Genomic DNA, 26,988 nt, shown 5'->3' with positions numbered 1-26,988 from the left:
CCCTTACACAACCTCTCTCAGCCTCTACTGACTTTTCATATTCTCCTCTGTTCTTTTCCCAGAAGTCCAAGAGGCAACAACTATGTCTTTCTCTATTGTATTATGAGACTAATTGAGCAGACACTGGGGATCTTTTAAAGGGCCAGGCATACAAAATAAATCACACAACAGTCTGCCTTCAAAGATCACTTCCCTATGGCAAGGGCATCAAGTTCTGGGTCAATCTGTACAGCCTATATCAGCTCAAAGACCCCAAAGATACTATATGGCTGCATATAATATCTGCTTGTTTTTCTGCTATTTTTCTCTTTTCTCTGCCTCCTGAGAGACAGCTTTTGCAGGCTGATCCCAATAAACCTTTCTTTCTGCCCACAGAGTAGTCTAATTCAGTGGGTCTTTCAGAAGGGAACCTTATTGAAGGAGCATCCATCAGTATTCAGAGTATGAGTTCAACATGTACCATTCCAAAGACTAATGAACCCCCCCTCCAATGCATGACTAAGGCAGTACATACTCTGGGGGATGTCCTAAGCTCGGTAGATCTTCAGCAAGAAGGTTACCCACCGGAGGGCAATGCCAGCTGGAAGTAACAAGTTGCTCTCCATGTCATCACTGTCATTGTCACAGTCTCGTTTCTCAGGCTATGAGAGACACGTGGTCAAAATCATACACATAAAGAAGAAGCAATTCTAAAAGAAGCCAAGCTATTGATATCCAGAACTGCCTCCATTATGACCTCTAATGTTTGGCGCTTAAAGGTTCAGTCACTGACTTTTCTTTCAGTCTTAGAACCTCTACAATATCAGTGCTTTAGTGTTTCTGTACCCTCCTGTAGTCTCATGAGCACCAGCACTGAGGATGCATGTGTACTCCTGTGTTCTGGTTTCTCTCTGGCCCATTCCTTTTTCTAGTTTGCCATCTGATTTCTGGAACTATCACTAACCCATCATGTGGAAGAAAGTGATGAGATAATGAATCTTTGCATGGAAGATGAATTCAAGTCTTTCTAATGAAACAATGAAGTTACACACACACACACACACACACACAAAATCATGTCTTGAATTAAATACTTACTCCTGGGTGCTGTGATGCACACCTGTAATCCCAGCACAGCACATAGCAAGTGGAAGCAGGAAGATCAGAAGTTTTAAAGCCAACCTTAACTACAGAACTAGATCTGAGGCCAGCTTGAGCTATATGAGACTCTGACTCAACACCCCTGCCCCCTAAAAGAAAGACTCATGAATACTAGGACACGCCAAGAAGGAATCCGAGCTGCAATGATAATCTGTGATCAGCAAACGACAACTTGGAATTGGAGAAATCAGGGATAGGAGTCGCAGCTTGGAATCTGAGTTCCATTTCACAGCCCACTGCTTAATTGCGTTTTTAAGAACAGAAGGTAGAGGGTGAGGTACTTACAGGGGGTTTGTCTCCAGTCCCCAGGACAAACATGCTGACCTTCATGTAACCTTTTGCGCCTGAACTGGTGTCTTCTGGGTCATTGAGAAGCAGCCATTTCCTCATGACATCATGGCCTAACATAGAGGAGCAAAAGGACAGGGACACTCTAAAGATGATGTACTGCCAGGATTGTGATTCCAGTCAGTTCCCCAGGCAAGTCCACAAATCCACATCTCCTGCTCTGCACACATCTTAGTCCTGCCCTCCTATCCTGGTGTGACTCAAGAGAGACTCTCCAAGCTCTATAACAGTTTCACAATTTGATCTTAATAAGATCATGAGATCATCACAAAACAAAGAAGTCATCTATTTATGCATGTTAAGATTAAAAATATTAGACATCTGTATTTGTTATCAGCTATGATCGTTAAGTATCCTCCACATTACAGAAACAGTGTTTTCTTATTCCTGTGATGGGTTTGAGGGGCATGCCTCTATGGGAGAGCTCTTTCCTAGCATTTATAAGGGCCTTAGCTTGATCCCCACCACTGAAAAGAAATCTCTTCAAGAAATTTCTTCTGAGATTTTCTTAAGCTCTAGGATTTTCTTCAGAATTAGAAGGAGTAAAGCAAGTAAAGTTGATTAGGTGGGGGATTGGGGGAGACATGACTTACCAGGTTCATCATAAACAAATCCAACATCAATCTGGGGAAAATTTAAAAAACAAGTTAAATAGATTTTAAAATCAGTCTTGTCAATTTAAAGACAAAAAAAAAAAACAAAAAAAACAAAACACATTATATTTAGATTCGATGCCCTCACTTTTAAACTTTCAAGGTCTAAATTCCAGCTTCACTCACTTTGTATCAGCATGTTACCTGATGTATGACATATGGAAGACTCTGAATGGAACATTACTGAATGTGTGAGCTAGATGTCGGGTTAGAATAAACCGTAAAAGCAGGGTGACCAGCATGTCCCAGTTTTCCCAAGACTTTCTTAGTTTCCACATAGAAAGTGCCAGAGAAATTGGGACCGGAAATCACCCTAGAGGAAATCACCTCACCCATTCCTGTCCAACCTTCCTTCCTTTCCAGGCAGTCCTAATGTGAATACTAATCTAATCGGTGATTGAACGGTTCCATGATGTCTTTACACGTCTCTACGATTCCATTCTGCGAACAAGGATCAAAGTGGTTAAGAGAATCCGCTCCAGTGACAGGCAGGGTATGACCAAGGTCTGCCTGGACCAGATCATCTTGGAAGCATGTTAATGACTGGCTCTTCTTCCTTCTAAAGGTAGCTCATCCTCTGGGACTGCTGAAGTGCCAGTCAAGAATCTGCTCAGTGAGCACTACTGAAAAAGTGTAGCTTCTCTTGTCTGTTTTCATTTTAGACTTACAGCCGGCTTTTTAGACAGAACTCTGGGACTGTTGGTAAGCAGAGCTGGTTGGGGCTTTCTGCCAAGACCAAGCGAGTCCTTTGTAGCAACATCTTTGCTTCCATCGACAGATTGATGCTGTCACAGGCCTTCATTGACATCCCAAAGCATGTGCTTTGGAATGTTATTAGTGTTATACTTTTAAAGTAGATAAGATATATGAAGCCTTCAGCAAAAATAATGGTGTCTGCCCTTTACCTAGAACCCTAAAGATGTCACCGCCATGTGTGCTTTGAGGCCTGGCTGTGAATCAGATTCCCTATTAGGAGAGTTTTCATCTTTGTATCATTGAAAGTAGTACACTGTTGTCACTTACCTTGAATTCCCCCATCAGACAATCTGCCCTCAAAGAATGGGAATTATAAACCTGGAGGAAAGGAGAACGGTGAGCTGACGACCTTCGTCCAGTGGTCAGCGAGCAGTGTCCTCCTGCCCTTGCCCCTTATCCGGATGCTCATGACCTCATCCATGAGCTCAGAGGGTGTGATGTGCACATTGTAGAAAAATAACTGTCAAAACAACACAGAACACATGGGACATTAGCAGTGGCTCAGGCCAGGAGGAGCTGATGCTGAAGGTTTGCCTAGAAAACTGCTAACCATGTTCGGAATTAGGTATGGCGGTGTGAGCACTTACCCATCTCTTCACGCTGGCAAAGGAAAACATGAGAAATAGTTGACATGGTCAAACTTGCTCACTTAGCACAGGATATTTACAGCTAACTAAAGTGAGGATCTAGATTATTTCACATTGATACTTTGACTACAGTGCGTGCTGACGGCTGGGATGCCCAATCGGTTCACTAACATTCTCAGTTCTATCATTTCTGTCTAATGCCTTTAAGGAAAACATTGTCCATTCAACTGGGGTAATTCCTTCTCAGTCAAGCTTCACCACCTCTTTCCCAGCACATGAGAGGCTGAGGTGTGAGGACTGCCATGACTGGAAGCCAGCCTGAGTTACACAGTGAGTTAGGTTAGCCTGGGCTACAACGAGGACCTTAAAAAGTAGCATTTACTAAAACAAAATCATTTTTGACAACTTCTTATGTGGAAATATTTTAATTAAAAAACAATACCTTTTGTCTTTGTTACTATAGTAGGACATAGGACATTTGTTTCTTTTCTTTTTCCTTTTCTTTTCTTTCCTCTCCTCTCCTTTCTTCCTCTCTTCCCCTACTCTCTGTCTGTCTCTCTCTTCCTCTCTCTCTGTCTCTCTGTCTCTGTCTCTGTCTCTCTCTTTCTCTTGAGACAGAGTCTCACTATGAAACTCTGGCTGTCCTGGAATTCACTCTGCAGACCAGCCTAGCCGCAAAGTCACAGAGATCTACCTGCTTCTGCCTCCCAAGTGCTAGGATTAAAGGTGTGCACCACCACCACCACTCAGAGGTCTTGTTTTCCTTTTCAGGAAAATAGATTTATTACAGTTTTTCCAAACTGGGAAGAAAAATAAGTTTCTACTTAAGATGACTATGTCCATCTTAAAATATCCAGAAAAGCTAAAGCAAGGCTAGTCTTTCTTGATTTTTTTTTTTTTTTTTTTTTTTTGCTTTATTGATTTTTCTTTCTTTTTTATTTTTTAACTGAATCACTCAAAACAAAGTTTAGATATCATGGTAATTTATTCCTTCAAAGTGTATTTGTGCGTGTTTCATAAGAGTAAGGGCACCTTTTTTGTATAATCCCAATGCTATTATCATATCCCCAAAATGAACACATAGGCAATCGATTTAAGATTTTTCTATATATTTCAAAACAAAAATTCTTGGATTTTGCTCCAAATCTAGGATCCAAACAAAGATCACAACTGAATCTGGATCCTATCTTTCCAGTTCCATTTTATCTAGAATAGTTCTATTTTTCTTGAGTTTTCTCAATTGTTTTATAAAATATTCCACAGCTAGTGCATAGTACCTACTGTTATATACCTGCAATCCCAGAACTTGAGACACTGAGGTAAAAAAGTCAAGATTTCTGCCCAGTCTGGGCTACAGAGTGAAACTGACTGAAAAAATCTGTCTCTCTGCCTGTCTGTCTATATGTCTGTCTGTCTGTCTATCTATCTATCTATCTATCTATCTCTCTATCTATCTATCTCTGTCCATTTATCTATCTGTCTCTGTCTATCTATCTATCTATCTATCTATCTATCTATCTATCTATCATCTATCTATCTCTGTCCATTTATCTATCTGTCTCTGTCTATCTATCTATCTATCTATCTATCTATCTATCTATCTCTATCTCCACAATCTGATAGCTGCTGACATATTATCTACAACACACAGTAGATGGAACTTTTATGTACTATCAAGACATAGGTGCCCTGTAAAGAGGTGAGGCGTCTAGGGCTATAGCTAAGGGCACACGTAATATGGTGTATGATGGGTACTCTAGTTTGATGCTCCAGGTTCAGACTCTGGTACCACACTTACCTACTTAAGATGATGGATATGAAAAGCTGAGGAAGTTGGAGACCCTTGCTGCACTCCTCATAGTAGCTTAGTTAACATACATCCCATATCATGAAAGCATTAACCGACATGTCTCATGTCTAAAGCCCCAGTCACTGGCATCATAGGCATCTATATGCTTTTGTTGTCATCAGTATAGGTTTGAAGGAAATGGGGTTGGTCCCTTACCTCACTTGAATAAGACAAGAGACAGGGGCCAGAAAAGAAGAAACTGGTTTCTCTTATGAATGTAGACAGAAAAAAAGGACAGAGCCAGAATTGGGACTGGTATTCGATACTGTAGGGAAGAAGAGAAACTAGGAAAGACCCAGGCTGAGGAATCTGAAAGCTGTGTCTCCCGAGCATAGCACAGGTTGCCTCTGAGGGGCTCCTACATTGTTTCTGTTCATGCCCAGATGTGATTTTGTGGGGTCTGACATGACCGGTGAGGAATTAAACACTTTTGAGCGTGTCACAGAAGTCAGGCTCCCTGCTTAACACATCAACTCCACTATCTCATTTGTTTAACCAAAATCTCTCATCATCTCTGCCATGCCAGGCATAAGCAGAAGCCATGAAAGTTATCAAAGTGATATCTGGATACTGGTGCTGTATGAAATCCCTAATTCCTAACACAAATGTGTTGTCCAACTCAGCCCATGTTATTATAAGCACCGTCTCCATCAGCAATGCTGAGGGAACTGCAGCGTCTGCCATGTGTGTGACCAAAACAGGTAAAGCCATGATTAAGTGATGTCAACTTACAATCCTTTCTACAGGTAGATGAACAATATAAGCACCCAGATATTTAATTCTCATCATAATTGTAAATTAAATTTCCCCAAACATGATGATCAGCATGTCACCAAAAAAGTTAAATGCCTTCCTCCTGAACTCTTAAGACTTGTGGTGGTGGTGCAAGTCTTTATCAAAGCACTCTGTAGGCAGGGGCAGGTGGATCTCTTGTAAGATCAAGGCCAGCCTGGTCTACAGAGCAAGTTCCAGAACAACCAGGGCTACACACACACACACACACACACACACACACACATACACAAACTGTCTTCAAAATCAATAATAATAATAATAATGATGGTGATGATAAAGTACTGTAATATATTTTTTCACTGTTTTGAATTCCAGACTCAACAGATGGGCAATTCTAGTTTTGTTTTGTTTTTAAAGGAAGGCAAGGAAGCTCTTCAACAATCCAAAAAGTTTTACCACTGCCTTCCCAATGGCAAAACTGTGTTTACATATTGCTCCAAAAGGAAAGGATGAATAAACTCAGACATAAAAAATGGTAAACCTCCACGATAAGAAAATAGATAAAGAAAATGGGTATCCAGATCGGGACAAGCATGTCCCCCCAACACACACACACACACACACACACACACACACACACACACACAGAGCTCTGCAAAACCCAGCTTCATTTCAAAATATCTTCAATCCTGAATCTTCAACTGTCCCTGTGTCTTCACCTCTCCACTAATCTTTCCTGGCCTCTCACATGGGCAAAGCTCAACTGCTACTCATTTTCATTACCCTTGTCTTAGTCAAGATTTCTATTCCTGCGCAAACAGCTTGACAACGAAACAAGTTGGGGAGGAAAGGGTTCATTCATCTTACACTTCCATGCTGCTGTGTATCACAAAAGGAAGTCAGGACTGGAACTCAAGCAGGTCAGGAAGCAGGAGCCAATGCAGAGGCCATGGAGGAATTTCCCTGACTGGCTTGATTCCCCTGGCTTGCTCAGTCTGCTAAGCAGACTTAAATCCTAAGAATACCAGTCCATGGATGGTCTCAAGCCACAAGAGTCTATCCTCTCTTGATCACTAATTGAAAAAAAAAGTCCCAAGGTTGGATCTTATGGAGGCGCTTCCCTAACTAAAGCTCCTTTCTCTATGATAACTCCAGCCTGTGTCAAGTTGACACACAAAACCAGCCAGTGCATCAGAACCCTTGTGAACCTGACACACCAACATATCACTATTAATCCTCAACCCTTACTTTCTTATTCATCCCCAAGATGAATAAAAGTTCCACAGGCTTTATATATTAAAAAATTCTATCCCTTTAAAATGTCCAACATCTTTTAAAAATTCAAAGTCTCTTAACTGTGGGCTCCATTAAAATACTATTTTCCTTCAAGAAAGAAAAATATCAGCATACAGTCTCAATCAAAAGGAAAACTCAAACTCCAATATCTGGAATCCAAATCACCTGCTCACCATCTTCCGGGCTCCTTCAAGGGCTTGGGTCACTTCTCCAGCTATGCCCTTTGTAGCACAACCTTGCCTTCTAGGACCCAGATGCCTGTACTCCACTGCTGTTATTGTTCTTGGTGGTCATTAGATGGCACTGGCATCTCCAAAACACTGCTGTTTTCTGCTGTAACTATGTTTTACCAATAGCCTCTCATAGGCTTTCTTCATGATGCCAAGCCTCAACTCCTATGCATGACCCCTTCATTTCTGGGCCATCAAGTTCAACTGAGATTGCACCTTCAACAATGGCCTTCCATGGCCTCACACAGTGCCAAGCCTCAGCTGTTCTTCATGACCCCTTCATGCCTTCAAAACCAGTACTGTCAATGTGACACTTACACATTACCTATTCCAACAACAGCACAATGTACAACCGTGGTTATCTCTGGAACACAGCCTCTGTGCTCTCAGAACACACTTCCCGGAAGATTTCACCTCAGTGGTGCTGGTCTCTTCTTAATCACCACTCATTTCTCAGCACCAGATAAGAAGCCATAAATAGTCCCAGTAATGTAAAAGGTTTTGCTTTAGTAGTTCTAGTATCTTGTTAATCACAGGTGATTCTTCAGCCCCAGCAAACCAAAGCCACAGAATCTTCACAATCAAAACAGCAATAGCCCTGATAAGATTCTTAAATTTTCCCTCTCCAATTTTACAAGCCAGTCCATCATTTTCTGCACTGTTCTCAACATTATCATACAAACTCCTACAGAACATTCCACAGAGCTCTTAACAACCAATGGCTCTTCTAGCCCAAAGATCCAAAATCCTTCCACAGTTCTCCCCAAAACAATGGTCAGGTTGTCACAGGGATACCCCACTATCCTGGTACCAATTTCTCATAGTCAGTCAGGGTTTCTATTCATGCACAAACATCATGGCCAAGAAGCAAATTGGGCAGGAAAGGGTTTATTGAGCTTATATTTCCATACAGCTGTTCATTACCAAAGGAGGTCAGGACTGGAACTCAAGCAGGTCAGGAAGCAGGAGCTGATGCAGAGGCCATGGAGGGATGTTTCTTACTGCCTTGCCTCCCCTGGCTTGCTCAGCCTGCTCTCTTATATGACCTAAGACTACCAGTCCAGGGATGGCACCAACCACAAGGGGCCCTATCCCTTTGATCAATAATTGAGAAAATTCCCCATAGCTGGATCTCATGGAGGCACTTCCCCAACTGATGCTCCTTTCTCTGTTATAACTCCAGCCTGTTTCAAGTTTACACAAAAAACTAGCCAGAACAGAGTTCCTCTCACTTGTCTGCCTTGTCTGACCTCAATAAGAGAGATATGTCTAACCACGCAGAAACTTGAAATGCCACGATTGGTTGATACTACAGTGTCCCTGTGCTCCTTGGAGAGATAAAAGGAGTCAGGGATGATGGACTGTGTAGGGTGGAATGGAGTGATGGGAGAAAGTAGAATTTAAATTAAAGAAATAAATAATAAATAAATAAGTGAGCAAAGTGAATAAATAAATACAAATAGAATGAAAATTTAGAAATCAGCACATTATTTTTAAAATGTACCCCACTCTACATTTCAGGTGTAAGACACAGAGTAAAGATTTTTCAACAAAATACCACACAAAGAACTCTCACTAAAATGTACACAGTATCTATTTTCCTCTGAAATTCTGTGATCACAATTTCCTCTGGCTGCATTTCTCTCAACACTCCTATCTTGCAAGTCCTATGTGAACAATTGATTAAGAAATTTTTACAGGTTTTTATGTCTTCTGTCATCTCAATTTCTGATATTTTCCACATTCCCTCAAAAAAGGAACATAGATTCTGTCCAATCACCTATGACCTATTGGTACCAGTCTTCTTCTTGTTGTTCTAACTTGCAACTCTTCTACTGTGAAGGAATCCTTTGAGAAATAGCCTCTCATGTAACAAATGGTTATGGTGAATGGTTCTGTCAGATCACAATTCATCACTTTGGGAGCTTAGAGTAGAAACTGAAGCTACAATCTGAAGGCTAAAGCATGGGAAACATTGTTTCCTGGCTTCCTTCCATGTTTGGACACTGTCCCATGCTCAGGTAGCTCTCTCATCCAGCCCAGGCCCACTTGCTTATGAATATTGTCACCCTCAGTGGAAGACCCTTCCCACATCAGTTATCCACACTATTTCACACACATAGCAACCAGCCATTCTGATGAGAGCACAACCAGCACCCTCTGCGCAGTCCCATGTTCCTCCCCATTGTGGGCAGATATCCTGTACTCACCATGTCTTGATTTCAGCATTTCCCTGAGGTCCCCTCACAGCACACAACAGCAGAGCTCAGAGAAGGACACAGAGAAGCAGTCAAGCTGCACACGCACAGGGAACACCTCAGAAGGAGAAGATGAGGGCGAGAATGAAGATCAATCAGCATAAATGTCTAGAAAACATTTCCAATAAAATCCTAAATGAAAATTTCCTAAACTAAAGAAGGTGCCTGTGCCACTGTCCCTGCCCAGAGCACAGAGAGGGTTTGCACTCAGCCCTGCTGCAAACTTCCCAGAGCGGGAAGCCAGCGCCTTGCCCAGCCATCGGAGGAGCACAGAGAGGGTTTGCACTCCGCCCCACTGCAAACTTTCCAAAGCGGGAAGCCCGCGCTTTGCCGGTCCACTGTCCCTGCCCGGAGCACATAGAGAGTTTGCACTCCGTCCCCCTGCAAACTTTCCAGAGCTGGAAGCCTGCTTCTTGCCAAGCCTCTCCAAACTCACAGACCGCGTCTGTGGAGACGACAAGAGGATAGTGTGGAGTTACTCAAAAGCTCAAAAAAAAAAAAAAAAAAAAAAAAAAAAAAAAAAAAAAAAAAAAAAAAACCTCAGCATGGAGCACTATCTTCATCTGAATGCGCATGCGAATGCAGTCCGTTCCACAATTTCAGGCCCGGCTGCTCAGAGCCCGGGAAGCTCAGCAATCCCAGCAGACGCTAAATGCACGCATTCACCTCCTTCTCCCCTCAGCCAGACCTCTGACCAACACGCACATTCAAACTCCCAGTCCACTTTCATTCATAAAAATTAAAGACAGGAAATGACAACATTCCAGGAGGCTGGATGCAGGGCGGGCGCTGCGGTGACGTCAGGGGTGGTGCCAGTGGTTGCCGGGTGACGGACAGGGACGCCAACATGGAGCCCACCAGGGGCCGAGGTGCAGGGTCACGGGGTGGGGGTGGGGCTCGGGGGATGTCAGGGGGCTTGGCCAGCAGTTGCTGGGTGACAGTCAGGGAATCCAACACGGCTCCCGCCAGGGGCTGAGAAAGATGTGCGAGGGGCGGGATTGGCTTGATGTCAGGGGCAGGGCCAGCAGTCTCTGAGTGACTGACAGTGATGCCAATGTGACATTTTCACTGAATTTGAAGAAATATATAAATATGTGTATTAAAATTGAAGAATTTGATGTAAAATAATACACATGAAAGTGGACACACAGATAATACATCAAAACTAACTGACAAACCATGTAAAAAAATTCTAATCAAATTGATGGCTTTCATGCAAAATACTTCTTATAAAATTGAAGAAATATACAGAAATTTTATTTCAAATTGAGATTTGGCATTGAAAATAAATACACATAAAAAGTTGACAAAGAAAACTAAATGTGAAGGCAAACTCAGTTTTAGGAAAAAATTGAAAAATAAAGTGTTAAAATTGAAGAATCTGTTGGAAAATAATAATGGTAAAAGATAAATCATCCTTACGAAATCAAGCACTTACAAACATTTTCTTATTAAATGATGATTTTCATGGAAAATATTTCTGATAAAATTGAAGCAGTGTATTGAAAAGTAGTGTTAAATTGAAGATTTTTTATGGGAAATTATTCAGATAATATTGTATACATAAAAACATCTCTAAATAATTGAAAAATTAAATAGAAATATTTTCTGATAAAATTAAAGTTTCTCTTAACTAATATTCAAGGAATATTGAAGAAATATATATAGATATGTGTTAAAATTGAAGAATTAGTTGGAAAATAATAATAGTAAAATAGTAGACATAGAAAATATACCTAGAACATTGTCCAAGAACCTAGAAAAAAAATTGGATAAAATTGAAGATTTTGATGGAAAATATTTCTAATCAATTGAAGTAATATACAGGAAATGTATTAAAATTCAAGATATCAGAAAAATAATACAGATAAAATGTTAGACATATAAAATATTTCTAAACTAATTGAAAAGGGTAGTAGAAACATTCACTGAAAATATTTGTGAAAAAATGAAGTGGAATTTGAAATATTGAAGGTTTTAATTGAAAAATAATACAGATAAATGGTAGACATAAAAATTCCTAAAATGGTTGAAAAATGAAGTAGAACATTTTCTGATAAAACTGAGAATTTACATGTAAAACATTTCTGATAAAATTGAAGAAGTATATACAAAAATGTGTTAAAATTGAAGAACTTTTTTGAAAATAATGTTAAAAAAATCTTAGACAATTTTATTTTTACTAAACGACCAAGGACATAGAAAAAGTTGGGATGAAAGGGAAAATTTTCTTTAAGTATATTCCTGGTAAAAATGAAGAAATACATAGAAAAAAGTGTGAAAGTTGCAGATTTACAAAGGGATACCTCTAAAAGGATAGACTTAAAAATATTTCTAAATTAAATAAAGAGGAAATTAGGAAAATTTGATATCCAAGATTGGAGATTTACATGGAAAATAATCCTAATAAAATTGAGATGCTGTAAGGGAACCTCAAGTAAGCTCCATTTTTGAGGTATGTTGACCACAGTGTCGCTGCCCATAGTAAGAAGGAGCAGACATATGAGCAGTGGGAGCAGTGGTGGTTGGTTCTCCCTAGAGCTGTGTGGGAAGCGTCGGCCAGGTGTAGCCAGATGTTTGCACCTGTGAGGTCCCTTGTGGTGCTCCTCCCTTGCTAGATCAGGCCGTGGCTCTGAATAACTTCACTATCAGGGCTGAATCTGCTCAAAATACTTGGACCAGGGGCTTGCTTGAAGAAATGCGATGGGCAGGATGCCAAACTTTGACAGCACTGGTTTCTCTGGAATCTTCTACAAGTTCTGCCCTCAGCATTCACCACTTAGAAGTAAGATCCACGTGCAATTAATTTTGTAGAGCAGTTAAAAGGCCTCTCATATACTGGGGAGCATTGCCATATTAAACTGAGATGTACAAGAGTAGAATTTGTGATGTAAAGGACTTACCAAGCTTAGGAATAGTGACAGTAAGTAGCATTTAGCGGATGGAGGATGGCCTTAAAAACACCCCACGGATGAAGTGTGCTAAGCAGGGTGGTTTGAGACTAGGAGGCTGGGATTCACATGTTTGTTCACCAGGTTTGTTTAGAAATCTATCTCCAAATTATAACAAAGGAGACAACTGTGGTGTACATCCCACAACAGCACACATGTTCTTATTAAAAGACAGGTGTATCACAAGCTGCTCAAAGATCATTATAGAGTCACAACCAACAGTATGGCCTTGTGCGCCTGAAGTCCCCATTTTCTACTTGAGGAAAGCTGAGTCCTGCCACATGGGACAGACTACACTGGGTGACAGCCATTTGAGATGGAAAAACATCTATGTACTTGTAGACATGAGCCTAGCATGGCTGTCCTCTGAGAAGGAACACCAGCGACTGACTGACACAGATGCAGATACTCACAGCCAACCATTGGACTCGGTCATGGATCCCTAGGGAGAGTTAGGGGAAGGATGGAAGGATAGGTAGGGGAGGCCAATCCCTTAAAAAGACCAACAGTATCAAGTAACGCAGACCCCTGGGAGTTCAGAGAGACGAATCCATCAACTGAAGAGCACACATGGGCTGGTGCATGGTTCCAGGAACATATATAGCAGAGGACGGCATTGTCTGCACCTAGTGGGAGACTGTACAACTGTTGATTTTTTTAATTTTTTTCAATATTTTTTGGTTTTTTGAACTTTTTTTTCAAGGCAGAGTTTCTTTGTGTAGCCCTGGCTATCCAGGAACTCACTCTGTAGACCAGGCTGGCCTTGAACTCAGATGTCTGCCTGCCTCTGCCTCCCAATTGCGGGCATTAAAGGCGTGGACCACCACCACCCAGCATTTCAAGTCATTTTAAAATGATTTTTTTATTGACTATTGTCCTTATTTTCATTTCAAATGTTTTCTCCTTTCCAGGTACCCCCTTCCTGAAATTCCCTATTGCATCCCCTTTTCCCTGCCTCTGTTAGGTTTCTCTTGATAAATAATTGTTGAATGTATGTATATGTATACTTAATATAGGTTTTAGAGCACAACAAATAGCATTCATTCACTATAGTGTATATGTATACATACACTATGTATACTATGTATTCACTATAGTATATCTACTTCAACTAAACATTAGGACAGCAAGAGCAGGTTTAGCAGTTGCCATGTGGTCTCAGGTCTCAGGTGGAGTTCCCAGTTAGGCTATGTTCTCCCATATTTAAGAAGAACTTGGACAGCCAAGCAGTGGTGGTACACACCTTTAATCCCAGCACTTGGGGGACAGAGGCAGGCAGATCTCTTGTGAGTTTGAGGCAGGCCTGTTCTACGGAACAAGATCTAGGGATGTCCAGGGCTAATGATGAAACACTGTCTCAAAAAAAAACAAAAAACAAAAAAACGAAAAGCAAAACAAAAACAAAAACAAGCCAAGCAAACAAACAAACACCCTTGACAAGCATGCAAAAGGTTCCACCTGTCTCAAACATGCACTTGAGTAGATAAAAAATATTTTAAGGTTTTAATTTTTTAATCAAATCCTATTCATACCATGTCTATTATGGAGGTCTTTAAGGAGAAAAAAAAATGTCAAAACTTATACATCTTTATCTTTTCTAGACATCTGCGACATTCACTCATTATTATTTTATTTGTGTTCTCAAAATGAAGAGGAAACTATGTCCTATTTCCTGTAAGAAATTTAATTTTAGGGTCTGTCAACATTTTAAATGCACTGTTGCTATTTTTAAAATATATGCATGCATACTTGAATAAGGCTCAGACTAACCTTTCAATATAACCATGCCCTGAGCACTCCATAACTGATTAGATGCCAGGCTCTCTGCTTAACACATCAACTCCACTATCTCATTTGTTTAATATATAAACTCTCATCATCTCTGCCACACCAGGCAAGAGCAGCAGCCATGACAGTTATCAAAGTGATTTCTGTACAGGGTACTAGTGCTGTACAGAATCCCTAATGCTTAACACACACGTGTGATCCAACTCAGCCCATGTTGCTGTCAGCATGGACTCCATCAGCAATGCTGAGGGAGCTGCTTTGTCTGTCATCTGTGGTAGCACAACAGGGAAAGCCATTATGAAGTGATGTCAACTCACATTCCTTTAACACCCAGATACTTAATTCCCATCATAACTGTAAATTAAATTTCCCCAAACATGATGATCAGCATGTCACCAAAGAAGTGAAATACCTTCCTCCTGAACTCTTAAGCCGGCTGGTGGTAATGCAAGCCTTTAGTCCCAGCACTCTGTAGGCAGACATAAGCGAATCTCTTGTGAGTTCAAGGCCAGTGTGGTCTACAGAGCAAGTTCCAGAACAGCCAGGGTTACACAGAAAAAAACAAAACAAAAACAAAAACCAACAAACCAACCAACCAACAAAGAAAAACCCAACTCTCTTGAAAATCCAAAATAATGCCAGGTAGTGGTGGCACACACCTTTAATCCAAGCACTTTCAAGGCAGAGGGAGGCGGATTTCTGATTTTGAGGCAACCCTGGTCTATAGAGAAACGCTGTCTCAAAAAAAAAAAAACCCACAAAAATTCCAAAATAATAATAATAATGATGATAAAGTGCTGATATACATTTTTCACTGTTATTTATTACAGGCTCAACAAATGGGCAATTCTAGTTTTGTTTTGTTTTGTTCTTTTAAAGGAAAGCTATGAAGCTCTTCAATGATCCACTAAGTTTCACCTCTGCCTTCCCAATGACAGAACTGTGTTTCCAAATTTCTCTGAAAGTAATGAGGGATTGGAAAGGAAGAATACATGCAGACATAAAGAATAGTAAACCTCCATGATCACACACACCACACACACACACACACACACACACACACAGAGAGAGAGAGAGAGAGAGAGAGAGACCTCTCAAAGACTGTGGTGCAGTTTTAGCTTCTCTAGACTCTCAACTAGCCCATGGTGCCATATGCGAAGTACAGAGCCTTTTTATTGGCTGGAGGTGGGTGGAGAGGAAGGGCAAGCTTCCCTGTCACTGATGCATGCATGGCGGAAGTTTTGGTCCTTATAGTGGTACATGCTGGGAATTGTAGTTCTTGAACCTCTAAATTCAGGGAATTATGTGGACGTGTTCTTCTGAACCCGAGGCCTTCTGGGAAGTGTGGTTTGCAGCCCACCTGCTGTTTCATCAGCTACTGTGGCTATGGGCAGTGGTGGTGCACGCCTTTAATCCTTTAATGCCAGCACTTGGGAGGCAGAAGCAGGCAGATTTCTGCGTTCAAGTTTGAGGCCAGCCTGGTCTCCAGAGTGAGTTCCAGGGCTGCACAGAGAAAGCCTGTCTCAAAAAAAAGAACTGAAATAAAAATACCCTCTCTCTCCCTTTTCCTCTCTCTTTGTCTCACTGTTTCAGTGTCTCTCTGTCTCTCTGTCTCTGTCTCTGTCTCTCTCGCTCTCTGCCTTTCTCTGTCTCTACTCCCTCATCTCCCCTCCGCATGCCCTAAATAAACTCTATTCTATACTATACCATCCTGTGGCTGGTCCTTCAGGGGGAAGTGGTGCTTCAGCATGGTCCACCAAGGCTCCCCCTTCCCCCACCCCACACTGCACCTCCACCAAACACACCCTTGACTTCCTGTTACAAAACATAACACTGACAACCCTACACAGAGATGTGAAGACGTCAACAGTGGGAGTCTCTTTGGGGGAAGGAGTGGAGGCTGAGACCATTTTCGCTCACTGTGGCAATGCCATCTGGGAAACCCAAGTCACCCACACAGTCCTTAGGGAGCCATGTTTCCCTGGCAGGCAGCCACCAGGCGCTCCCTCCACCCACGAGTCAGTTCCTGAGTCCTTGCCCTTGTTCTCCTCTGTGGAGTGGGAGGGGTCATCCTAGGCTAACTAGCAATTTGCCCCTCCCAGACCAAGGGGAGAAACTGAGGTAAAGCTTATGAAGAGCTTTGATCTCTGTGGCATGAAGCCACTGGGCAGCCATGTTAATTACAGTAACGAAGGAAAATACTACCCCTGGTAAGGAGGGAAATGAGAGGGGAGCAAGGAGCAGAATATGTAGGAGTCTCTAGGCCTGGTTTGTACCCACCCAGCCCCTTAACTTTTGAATGTCTATTTTGTCAGGCACAGTCACACAATACATTTAAGATCTGGTGGGAAAGCTAGTAAATGCACAAATTCCAATAAATAGATTTTAGAAATATAAAATATTTTAATATAAAATCTATTATTTTATATTATTAATTATATATATTATATATTATAATATATAATTATATATATTATATATTATAATTAATCTGAGAAAATGATTTCATATACTCTTGCAAGGTGAGAAAGAAGACCCCAGTGTCTAGATAAATAGACCGAGCCTCACAGCCACCATGATGATCAACCCCAACTGTCTACTTGATAAGATCAAGAATGGCCAGGGGTGTTGTGGTCATAAAAAGAGAAAGGGATGAGAGACTATGTTCTAATGGCGGTGTGGGGGAAGGGCATGCCTCAGTGGGCCCATGCCAAGGCATCGCTTCCTCCAGAGGTTACCAGACACAAGATGGTATAGTACAGAATAGAGTTTATTCAGGGCATGGAGATGGGAGTCAAGAGGGTAGTAGAGGCAGAGAAAGGCAGAGAGAAGGAGAGAGTAGAGAAGCAGAGGCGGCCATGACCATGTGGAGAGATGGGGGAGGGGAAAGGAAGGGAGAGAAGCCCAAGAAGGGGCAAGAGGGAAGCTGAGAGTGAGAGGATAAGAGAGTGGGGAGGGGCAAGCAGCCCCTTTTATAGTGCACCAGACCTACCTGGCTGTTGCCAGGTAACAGTGGGGAGGGGCATAACTGGCTGTTGCTTGGTAACTGTGGGGTGGAGCTTAGACAGAATCCTAACAAGGAGGAGGTTCCTCGGGGCGTGGCTGTAAGGGACAGCCTTGGTTATCTTAACTAGTGGGCGGCACCATTCCCTGGCTAAGATCAGGTTTCAGTCCCCACAGGAGGGTCATGCCAGGAGGCCATTGTCCCTGCCTGGAGGAGCACAGAGACGGTTTGCACTCTGCCCCGCTGCAAACTTTCCAGAGCGGGAAGCCCGCGCCTTGCCAGGCCTCTCCAAAGTCATGGACCACGTCTGTGGAGATGGCAGGAGGATAGTGGAGTCACTCCAGAGCTCACAGATACCCCCAGCATGGAGCACTTATCTTCATCCAAATGCGTTCCTGACCCCCTATTCCACACCAGGCCGTTCAGTGCCTGGGAAGCTCGGTAGTCCCAGCAGTCGCTAAAAGCACGCTCACCTCTCTATGCCTCTGCCACGCTGCGGACCCACTTGCACAGACCCACTCGCAAGTGCAAACTCCTGGCAGACTTTCATTCATTAAAATGAAAGACAGGAAATGACTTCTATGCAGGAGGCTGGGCGTGGGGCGGAGCCAGGGTGAAGTCAGGAGAAGGGCCAGAGATCTCCAAGTGATGGACAGGGACACCAAGGAGGCGCACCCCCTGGGCTGAGATGGAAGGAGGAGGGGAGGAGTAGTGGCTCTGAGTGATGTCAAGGGCTGAGACAGTGGTCGGTGGGTGTTGAACAGGGAAGTCAACAAGGCACCCGCCTAGGGCTGAAAGGGAAGGACTTGGGGTGGGGTAGGGTGACGTCGGGGGCGGGGCCAGCGGTTGCCAGGTGACAGACAGGGATGCCAACATGGTGCCAGCCCTTGGATGAGGTAAGGATTCCCTGGTGACACACAGAAACACACACACAGAGACAGTTTGAATCTGAGTGTATTTCACAGCTCTCAAGCAACGGATTTTCTACATAAAGAAACTGCACGACCCAACCCTAACCCCTCATTTATCTATTTGTTTATTTTTGTTTTTTCAAGACAGGGTTTCTTTTTAATAGAAAATTTACATCAAAAATATTTATGAAAACTGAAGAAAAATTGAAGAAATGTCAGGAAAAATTAAAATTGAAGATCCTCATGGACTATCATACAGATAAAATGGTAGGCATAAAAATATTTCTAAATTAATTGAAAGTTGACTTATAAGTATTTACTGACACTATTACAGAATTAGATGGAAATTAAATCAGAAAAAAATGAAGAAATACATCGAAAAACAAATTAAAATACACTATTGTCTCAGGAAATTATACAGATAAAATGGTAGACATAAAAACCGTTGATAAATTAGTTGATAAATGAAGTAGAATCACTTTATTATACAAATGAAGATTTACCTAGAAAATACTTATGATAACTTGAAGACATTTATAGGAAAACATGTTAAAATAGAAGAATATCATAGAAAATTATACAGATAAAATGAAAGGCATAAAAATATTTCAAAATTAAATCAAAGTGGAATTATAAATATTTACTGACACAAGTACAGATTTACATGGAAAATATTTCAGATAAATTTGATGAAATATATCAAAAACATGTTAAAATTTCTGAATTCAAGGAAAATTATACAGATAAAATGCTAAAAATAAAAATCATTGCTAAATTAATTCAAAAAAAGAAAAAAATTATGATAAAGATTTTCATGAAAAATTATACAGATTAAATTGTAGACAAAAAAGCATTAGTAAATTGATTGAAAATGAAATAATAAACATTTTATATCAAAATGCAACATTTCCATGGAGAGTATGTCTGATAAAATGGAAGAAATGTAGAAAATCATGTTAAAATTGTCAATTTTCATGGAAAATTATACTGACAAAAATGCAGGCATAAATATTTTACTAAATTAATTGAAAAAGAAACAAAAATCATTATATGAAAAAATTGAAGATTAACAAGGAAAGTATTTTTAAGTGTTAAAAGTGACCATTTTCATGGATAATAATAGCGAAAAATTCATTGATTTAAAACACATTTCTAAATAAATTGAAGGAGGAAGGACACACATTTCCTGATAAAATGAAAGATACATGTAAAATAATTCTGATAAAATTGAAGAAATATCGTGAGAAAATGTTTTAAAATTGACAATTTGAAAATATTTCTACTTACCACTGCAGTTAGTTTAGTTTTTTCTATATATTTCTTTAATTTAATCAGAAATATTTTCCATGGAACTATTCAATTTTACCAGAAAACTTCTACTTACCCAGTGCAATGGCCCAGTGCAATGACTTATCTTTCACCTTGGAATTAATGTCTCTGAATACGCTACACCACTAGATTTCTAAGCATTTTACTGAATTAGAAGACTACTAAATTATAGTTGGATCTATTTTCAGTCCTCTGATGCACTTATGGGTTACCAATGAGTCCAAATCAATAGACACCTTGTGCCCTGTAGGTAATTTCTACCTAATGTGCACTACAGATTATTAATATCTTCTTTATTGGAAGACACAGATGATAGAGATCCCTACTGCCTTAGTTATGACACAGGCATGTAAACATAATATATCCTCAAGACAAACTGTAAAGGTATATGCCTTTACAGTCAATAACTGTCAATGCCAAATAAAGCCAATTGATTCTGGTGATGTTAATGGAGATAAGGTGGTGAAAAGGCATTTACTAGATCAGTAACTGCACACCATGTTCCACAGATGTGCTCATCTGCGAGGTAAGGATGGCACTAAGTCATCTTTTTACCTAGCTGCCTCCCCTCTTCACTGTTCATCACACTGCTGACATCTAGGCTATGAACTGCTCTACAGGCTTCTGATTTCTTTCTCATATTCAGATGATTTTGCTCTCAATCTCTGCTTTCACCTAACTAAGCTTTGCTTGGAATAAGCAAAGTCAGTGTCTTGCTCAGAAGCAGAGTTTGCTGCTGCTTAATGAGAAAACTAAAAATCTCATGCAGGCCATTTTGTGATTTATCTTTTACACTGCAGATTTTCTTGGCCTTCCCCTACTAGGGACCCTCCAGATCCATGTGTGACTTCTGTAGCTGGAACATAAATGTGCATTTAATAATTATTTTTTAAAAATCCATAGGGATTAGAATGAAATTATAGCACAATATAGGCCACACAAGTAGTGTAGACTATATTTCACAGCTTGTGCCTTTGATTAAACTGCACAAGGAATCCATGCTTGATACAGAAAATGAACAAATACAGATGAAAAAGAAGCAACGCAAAAGGAAAACTTAAATCCCCCATTAAAATTTATGTTAATATTTTGTTATTGATTATAATTATTTTCCCACTGCTATTAGACACATAGAAAAACACATGGTAGAAAGGGATATATGTGAATGTATGTATTCATGTGACACTTTTTCTATCTACTCTTGAGGAATATATTTGAGGCGGAAGTGAGACAAGGTTTAATTTGGCTTAGGCTAGCCTCAAATTCATAAGATAGCTGAGCTGGGTCTTGGCCTTGTGATTTTCCTCTTGTGCCCTTGTGCCCGTTGAGTTCTGAGGATTTAGACATGCACTACCACAGGGAGCAGCAGGCTGCCTTTCAACTTCCACATCTAATAACAGCTTACAGGAACAATCCTTCCCTGTTGTCTTCTTAAAGAAAAAAAAAAGATGATTTACAGTACAATGTGACATTTTCTAGAAAGAACAAGAACAAGGACTAATGAGTAGCCTATGCCATCGTAATTTTTCATTCCCTTTCAATCATTGGACAGAAATGATATTTAAAGCCACCTTGATGTGGTAAATATTACTTTTTATTTATTCATTACCACACTTGAATCTAAAAGGTACCAAATAGAGCACAAAGGACTTGGTATTTATAATAAGATTTAAATTATTGCAGTTGGACAGACTATTTTGTATACTTCCTGTTAATAGCTGTGAGATATCATTTTCCATGTTCTACCTAGACTGCTCATACACCAGGCCAGTCCTCCTGGCCAATCCACCTACCCCATGGCACAGGCTTCTTTCTTCATCTTCTCTTTCCTTCATGGTCTCAACCCCAGACTCCAAGCCTGGGAACTGAAGCACCATCTACTTTTCTTCTCCCCAGCATTAGGCTTTAGGTATCATGATTCTGTAATCATGGAAGGCAGGAAAGAAATGTTGTAATTATATTCCCAATATAACTGCAAAATGTAACTGGCTTTATGGCCATTTGTACAGAGTCTAGGATTTTGTATTAGAGCATATAAAGTTTACTGATAGTTTTTCTTTCAGGCAGAACATTTTAAAGCTATGAAATAATAGTCCTTTTAGATAGGGCCACATCAGGATATCTGGATTTCCTCTTTTGGTTGAACTAGGGTAACTACAATAATTTGGTTTAACATAAGTTCAGTATTTGATCCAGATCTTTGATTGTCTAGTGTGCAGATCTGAGAAATGGCCAGTCAGGACATTTATTGATCATCTAAAATTAATTACCTCTCAATTCTTTCCTAATACCAATCACAGTCAAAGCAGGAAAGCTTTTAACCTCTCTTGCAACCCTTTTTGTACTTTGGGTCCCCTCACAGGACACAACAGCAGAGCTCAAAGCAGGACACAGAGAAGCATTCAAGTTGCACACCCACAGGGAACACCTCAGAAGGAGAAGGTGAGGGTGAGAGTGAAGAAGATCAATCAGCATAAATGTCTAGAAAACATTTCTAATAAAATCCTAAATGAAAATTTCCTAAACTAAAGAAGGTGCCTGTGCCACTGTCCTGGCCTGGAGCACAGAGAGAGTTTGCACTCCGCCTTGCTGCAAACTTTCCAGAGAGGGAAGCCCGCGCCTTGCCTGTCCACTGTCCCTGCCTGGAGCACAGAGAGGGTTTGCACTCAGTCCCCCTGCAAACTTTCCTGAGGGGTTAACCCATGTCTTGCCAGGCCTCTCCAAACTCACAGGCCCTGTCTGCAGAGATGACAAGAGGATAGTGCGGAGTTACTCAAGAGAGCAAAACAAACAAACAAACAAAAAACAAACAAACAAAAAACCAACAAAAAAACAAAAAAACAAAAAAAAACCAAAAAAAAACAAAAACAAAAAAACAAAATAAAAAAAACCCTCAGTATGGAGCACTATCTTCATCTGAATGCGCATGCGAATGAGGTCCCATTCCACAATTCCAGGCCCGGCTGCTCAGCCCAGGAAGCTCAGCAATCCCAGCAGCTGTAAATGCATGCATTCACCTCCTTCTCCCCTCTGCCAGACCTCTGACCAACGCGCACATTCAAACTCCCAGCCCACTTTCATTCACAAAAATTAAAGACAGGAAATGACAACAGTCCAGGAGGCTGGATGCAGGGCGGGTGCTGCAGTGATGTCAGGGGTGGTGCCAGTGGTTGCCTGGTGATGGACAACTACGCCAACATGGCGCCAGACAGGGGCTGAGGTTCACAATCACGGGGTGGGGGCGGGGATCGGGGGATGTCAGGGGGCGCGGCCGGCGGTTTCTGAATTGGGATGAAAGGGAAAATTTTCTTCAAGAATATTCCTAGTAAAAATGAAGAAATACATAGAAAAAAGTGTGAAAATTGCAGATTTACAAAGGGATACCTCTGAAAGGATAGACTTAAAAATATTTCTAAATTAAATAAAGAGGAAATTAGAAAATTTTGATAAAATTGGAGATTTACATGGAAAATAATCCTAATAAAATTGAGGTGCTGTAAGGGAACCTCAAGTAAGCTCCATTTTTGAGGTATGTTGACCACAGTGTCGCTGCCCATAGTAAGGAGGAGCAGACATATGAGCAGTGGGAGTAGTGGTGGTTGGTCCTCCCTAGATCTGCATGAGAAGTGTCGGCCAGGTGTAGCCAGATGTTTGCACCTATGAGGTCCCTTGTGGTGCTCCTCCCTTGCTAGATCAGGCCGTGGCTCTGAATAACTTCACTATCAGGGCTGAATCTGCTCAAAATACTTGGACCAGGGGCTTGCTTGAAGAAATGCGATGGGCAGGATGCCAAACTTTGATAGCGCTGGTTTCTCTGGAATCTTCTACAAGTTCTGCCCTCAGCATTGACCACTTACAAGTAAGATCCACATGCAGGATATCTGGATTTCCTCTTTTGGTTGAACTAGAGTAACTACAATAATTTGGTTTAACTTAAGTTCAGTATTTGATCCAGATCCTTGATTGTCTAGTGTGCAGATCTGAGAAATGGCCAGTCAGGACATTTATTGATCATCTAAAATTAGTTACCTCCCAATTCTTTCCTAATACCAATCACAGTCAAAGCAGGAAAGCTTTTCACCTCTCTTGCAACCCTTTTTGTACTGTGACTAACCCTGCTTCCAAGTTGGTCTTAGAAATTGATTCTTGCACAGGCACCTCTTCATTTTAAGCCCCAAGAAAAGCCAGAGAGGTTGGAGGAACCCACTTAGTGTTTTATTTTTGCTTTTCACTGAACAGTCAAGGAACAGTCTGGAAGTGTTTCAGGAAATAGTTTCCAGCACTGAGCAGCTGCTCAAAGTAACTAAAAGAAGATTGAATGAAAGCTCTTCCCACACATTGCATTCACACTGTTTGACTTTTTGTTTCTCATAGACTTTTGATATATGGATTAAGGTTTCTTCATGACATCATTCTACACTCTCATAAACTGACCTCTCAATAAACTTAGCGATGTCACTACAAGAATATGAATATCTACTTTACCATGGACTATTAATATTCCTGGGTTTTGGTCATATATTTATCACTATTTAATTTGTAACATCTTTTGAGACTATATGGATTAGAAGATTCACCGCATAGCTCTAATGGAACTATAAATCAGATAAAGTTATCTCTAAAGGCATTGGTTTGCTTGTCTTCTTTCTTAAGGGAATTCCTTGCAAACATGAATCAGATAACCGACAATGCTGTGCATGGTTTTGAGAGAATATTATAATCATAGCTACACTTAAAGGACTGAATTTTAATATTGTTGCTTTTCTTTAGAGCTTCCAGAAAATATTAAAATTTCAACAGAGGCATTTTTGCATCAATTTGCACATGGAAATTACCTTTCAAGACTTCAAGAAGTTTGACCTTGTTCTTCAATATGATGGTCTTCCCAATAGGAACCTAAAATACAGTTCCAGAAAAGGAATGATAGGAAATTAGGTAAAGATCAAGGTAATGTGAATTTCGACAGCACTGAACCTGTTTATTCAGCTCATTTTTCCTCATTTTCAACTAAAGTAAAGAAGATCACCAATAACAAAGAAACATCTGTCACTTATTTTGAAATTCAAAAGTAAATTCACAGTCTTACCTATAACATTGAGGTTCCAGTAGGTCTCCAGCATCACATCTTTGTAGAGATTCTTCTGGGAAGGATCAAGTAAATCCCAGAGGAGGAGGAGGAGGAGGAGAAGAAGAAGTGGAGGAGGAAGAGGAATAGGAGAAGTGAAGGAGGCAAATAGGAGAAGAAGATGAAAAAGAAGATGAAAAGGAAGACGGAGAAGAAGAAATAGAAGAAGAAGAAGAAGAAGAAGAAGAAGAAGAAGAAGAAGAAGAAGAAGAAGAAGAAGAAGAAGAAGAAGAAGAAGAGGAAGAGGAAGAGGAAGAGGAAGAGGAAGAGGAAGAGGAAGAGGAAGAGGAAGAGGAAGAGGAAGAGGAAGAAGAAGAAGAAGAAGTTGAAGAAGAGGAAGAGGAAGAGGAAGAGGAAGAGGAAGAGGAAGAGGAAGAGGAAGAAGAAGAAGAAGAAGAAGAAGAAGAAGAAGAGGTGTAACTCACTTGGATCTGAAAGGTATTTTAGGAAGTATCCTCTGCCCCTCAAGCATCACCTGAAGAAAACCATCAGTGGATTTATTCAGAAAGCTTTAATCAGAAAGCTCTAAGCAGCCTTCAGCAGCCATTTCGGGTGTGTTTGAATGTGCTCCTCAGGGATATATGTCTGAAGCTTTATTTGTGCTGTTATTGCAGGAGTGGTTTAGTTAGCATATGAACAGGCATTGTGTGAGGGTAGGCCCAGTCCCAGGTGCATGGTGCTTACTCTCTCTTGTTCCTCTATTCCTCTCCAGTGATACAACACAATAAAAAAAAAGTTCTTGTTAAGTTTAGGTCTCTACATCTTGACTCATCCTGCCTCTAGAACCATAGAAAAGAAACCTCTGTTCTTTATAACTTCCCCGCCTGCACTGTTCTGTTACAGCAGCACAGAAGAAACTAAGACACTACCCTAGATACTCAAAGGTGTCTGTTTTCTCTTGTTGTTTCAGCCATGGAGGTGTGGGGTATTGCATCGACACTTATCCTGCACCTACTGTATACCTCACCTCTTTTGTCGTTCCTTGTGATCATCATCTTTAAATCCAACAACAGTTCTACCACCTAAGGACTGTGTTTTTCTCCCTTTTCCTGGTAGGGAAAATGGACTGACAGGAATCGAAGAGCTTGCCCAAGGTCACACATGATTCAATATTTAAACTCAGGCTTTTCCCATCCACACTACAATAACATTTTAATTCTCTGTGTTGTGCTTTAGTATTCCATCATGCAAAATACTCTATGACAGCAGTGCAGACATGATGCTTTTCATGCAGGTTCCTCTGGGACCCAACTTAAATTTTGCGTGACTTTTACCCCATACATCCTTCAGTAGCCTCCTCAGTCCAATAAATCCTTGTTTTTATTTTTGATAAGATCCAATCCCAGTGGTAGATATCATACCTGAGGCCCCACCCACCACCTGCCCCACCCTTCGTGTTATCCGAAGAATCCTTCTGGAAACAGATGACAAGGTCTACCTCTTCAGTAAGCTGCATCAATTTATAGAGCCACTCCTTGATCTCCAGCAAGGTGGATTTCACATCCTCAGAGCTGCAACATGTATTTGCGAGAGAAACCTGGACCGCAACTTTTGGATCTGTGTATCTAGAACTGTGACATTGGTTTTTCCTTCTGTGACAGGCAAGATGTATCTATAAGAAGAGAAGAGAAACAAAAGCTAAGAATGACATTCTAGGCTTCAAAACTCGCTTATGTTTGCCCACATGTTTAATGTATGTCTGCATGCCATTTCACGTAGATCGACATGTCTGTAATCTCCTGATTCTACAGGGGCTGCTTGCTTTAAACCGTAGTTGAGGATGTCTGTGGCATTGGCAGAACAGAAAAGGGAACACAAAAATTAAATCTGCAAAGTCTAAATGTTCCCAGCGCCATCATCTTCATCAGAAGGTTCTCCGAGAGTTCCAGAAGATAGGAAGAATAACATGTATAGGACAATGTCTATCCAAGTTAAGACTCCCCAAGAAAAACAGGGACGTGGATTAGACCCCTGCCAGCTGAGCCTCCCTCTCACCGTGGCATAGGTGAGACCACAGGGCAAGACTGT

At 40.9% G+C, this 26,988-nt stretch overlaps 1 protein-coding gene across 1 annotated transcript in view; it reads right to left on the bottom strand.

The window, feature by feature from the left end:
• Positions 1 to 26,988, bottom strand: part of LOC127688023 (myoferlin-like) — a 78,367-nt gene that overhangs the window by 24,685 nt on the left and 26,694 nt on the right. The window contains 10 exon segments of the mRNA XM_052186767.1: positions 565 to 641; positions 1,426 to 1,541; positions 2,082 to 2,112; positions 3,247 to 3,357; positions 3,485 to 3,497; positions 10,676 to 10,824; positions 24,685 to 24,731; positions 24,922 to 24,976; positions 26,399 to 26,466; positions 26,469 to 26,572. Of these exon segments, the coding sequence (XP_052042727.1) occupies positions 565 to 641; positions 1,426 to 1,541; positions 2,082 to 2,112; positions 3,247 to 3,357; positions 3,485 to 3,497; positions 10,676 to 10,824; positions 24,685 to 24,731; positions 24,922 to 24,976; positions 26,399 to 26,466; positions 26,469 to 26,572 (771 nt within the window).

The sequence above is a fragment of the Apodemus sylvaticus genome, chromosome 6 (assembly GCF_947179515.1).
Source record: "Apodemus sylvaticus chromosome 6, mApoSyl1.1, whole genome shotgun sequence".
NCBI lineage: Eukaryota > Metazoa > Chordata > Mammalia > Rodentia > Muridae > Apodemus > Apodemus sylvaticus.
The sequence above is the reverse complement of the archived record's forward strand: the minus strand, read 5'-3'. Positions and strand labels throughout refer to the sequence as shown.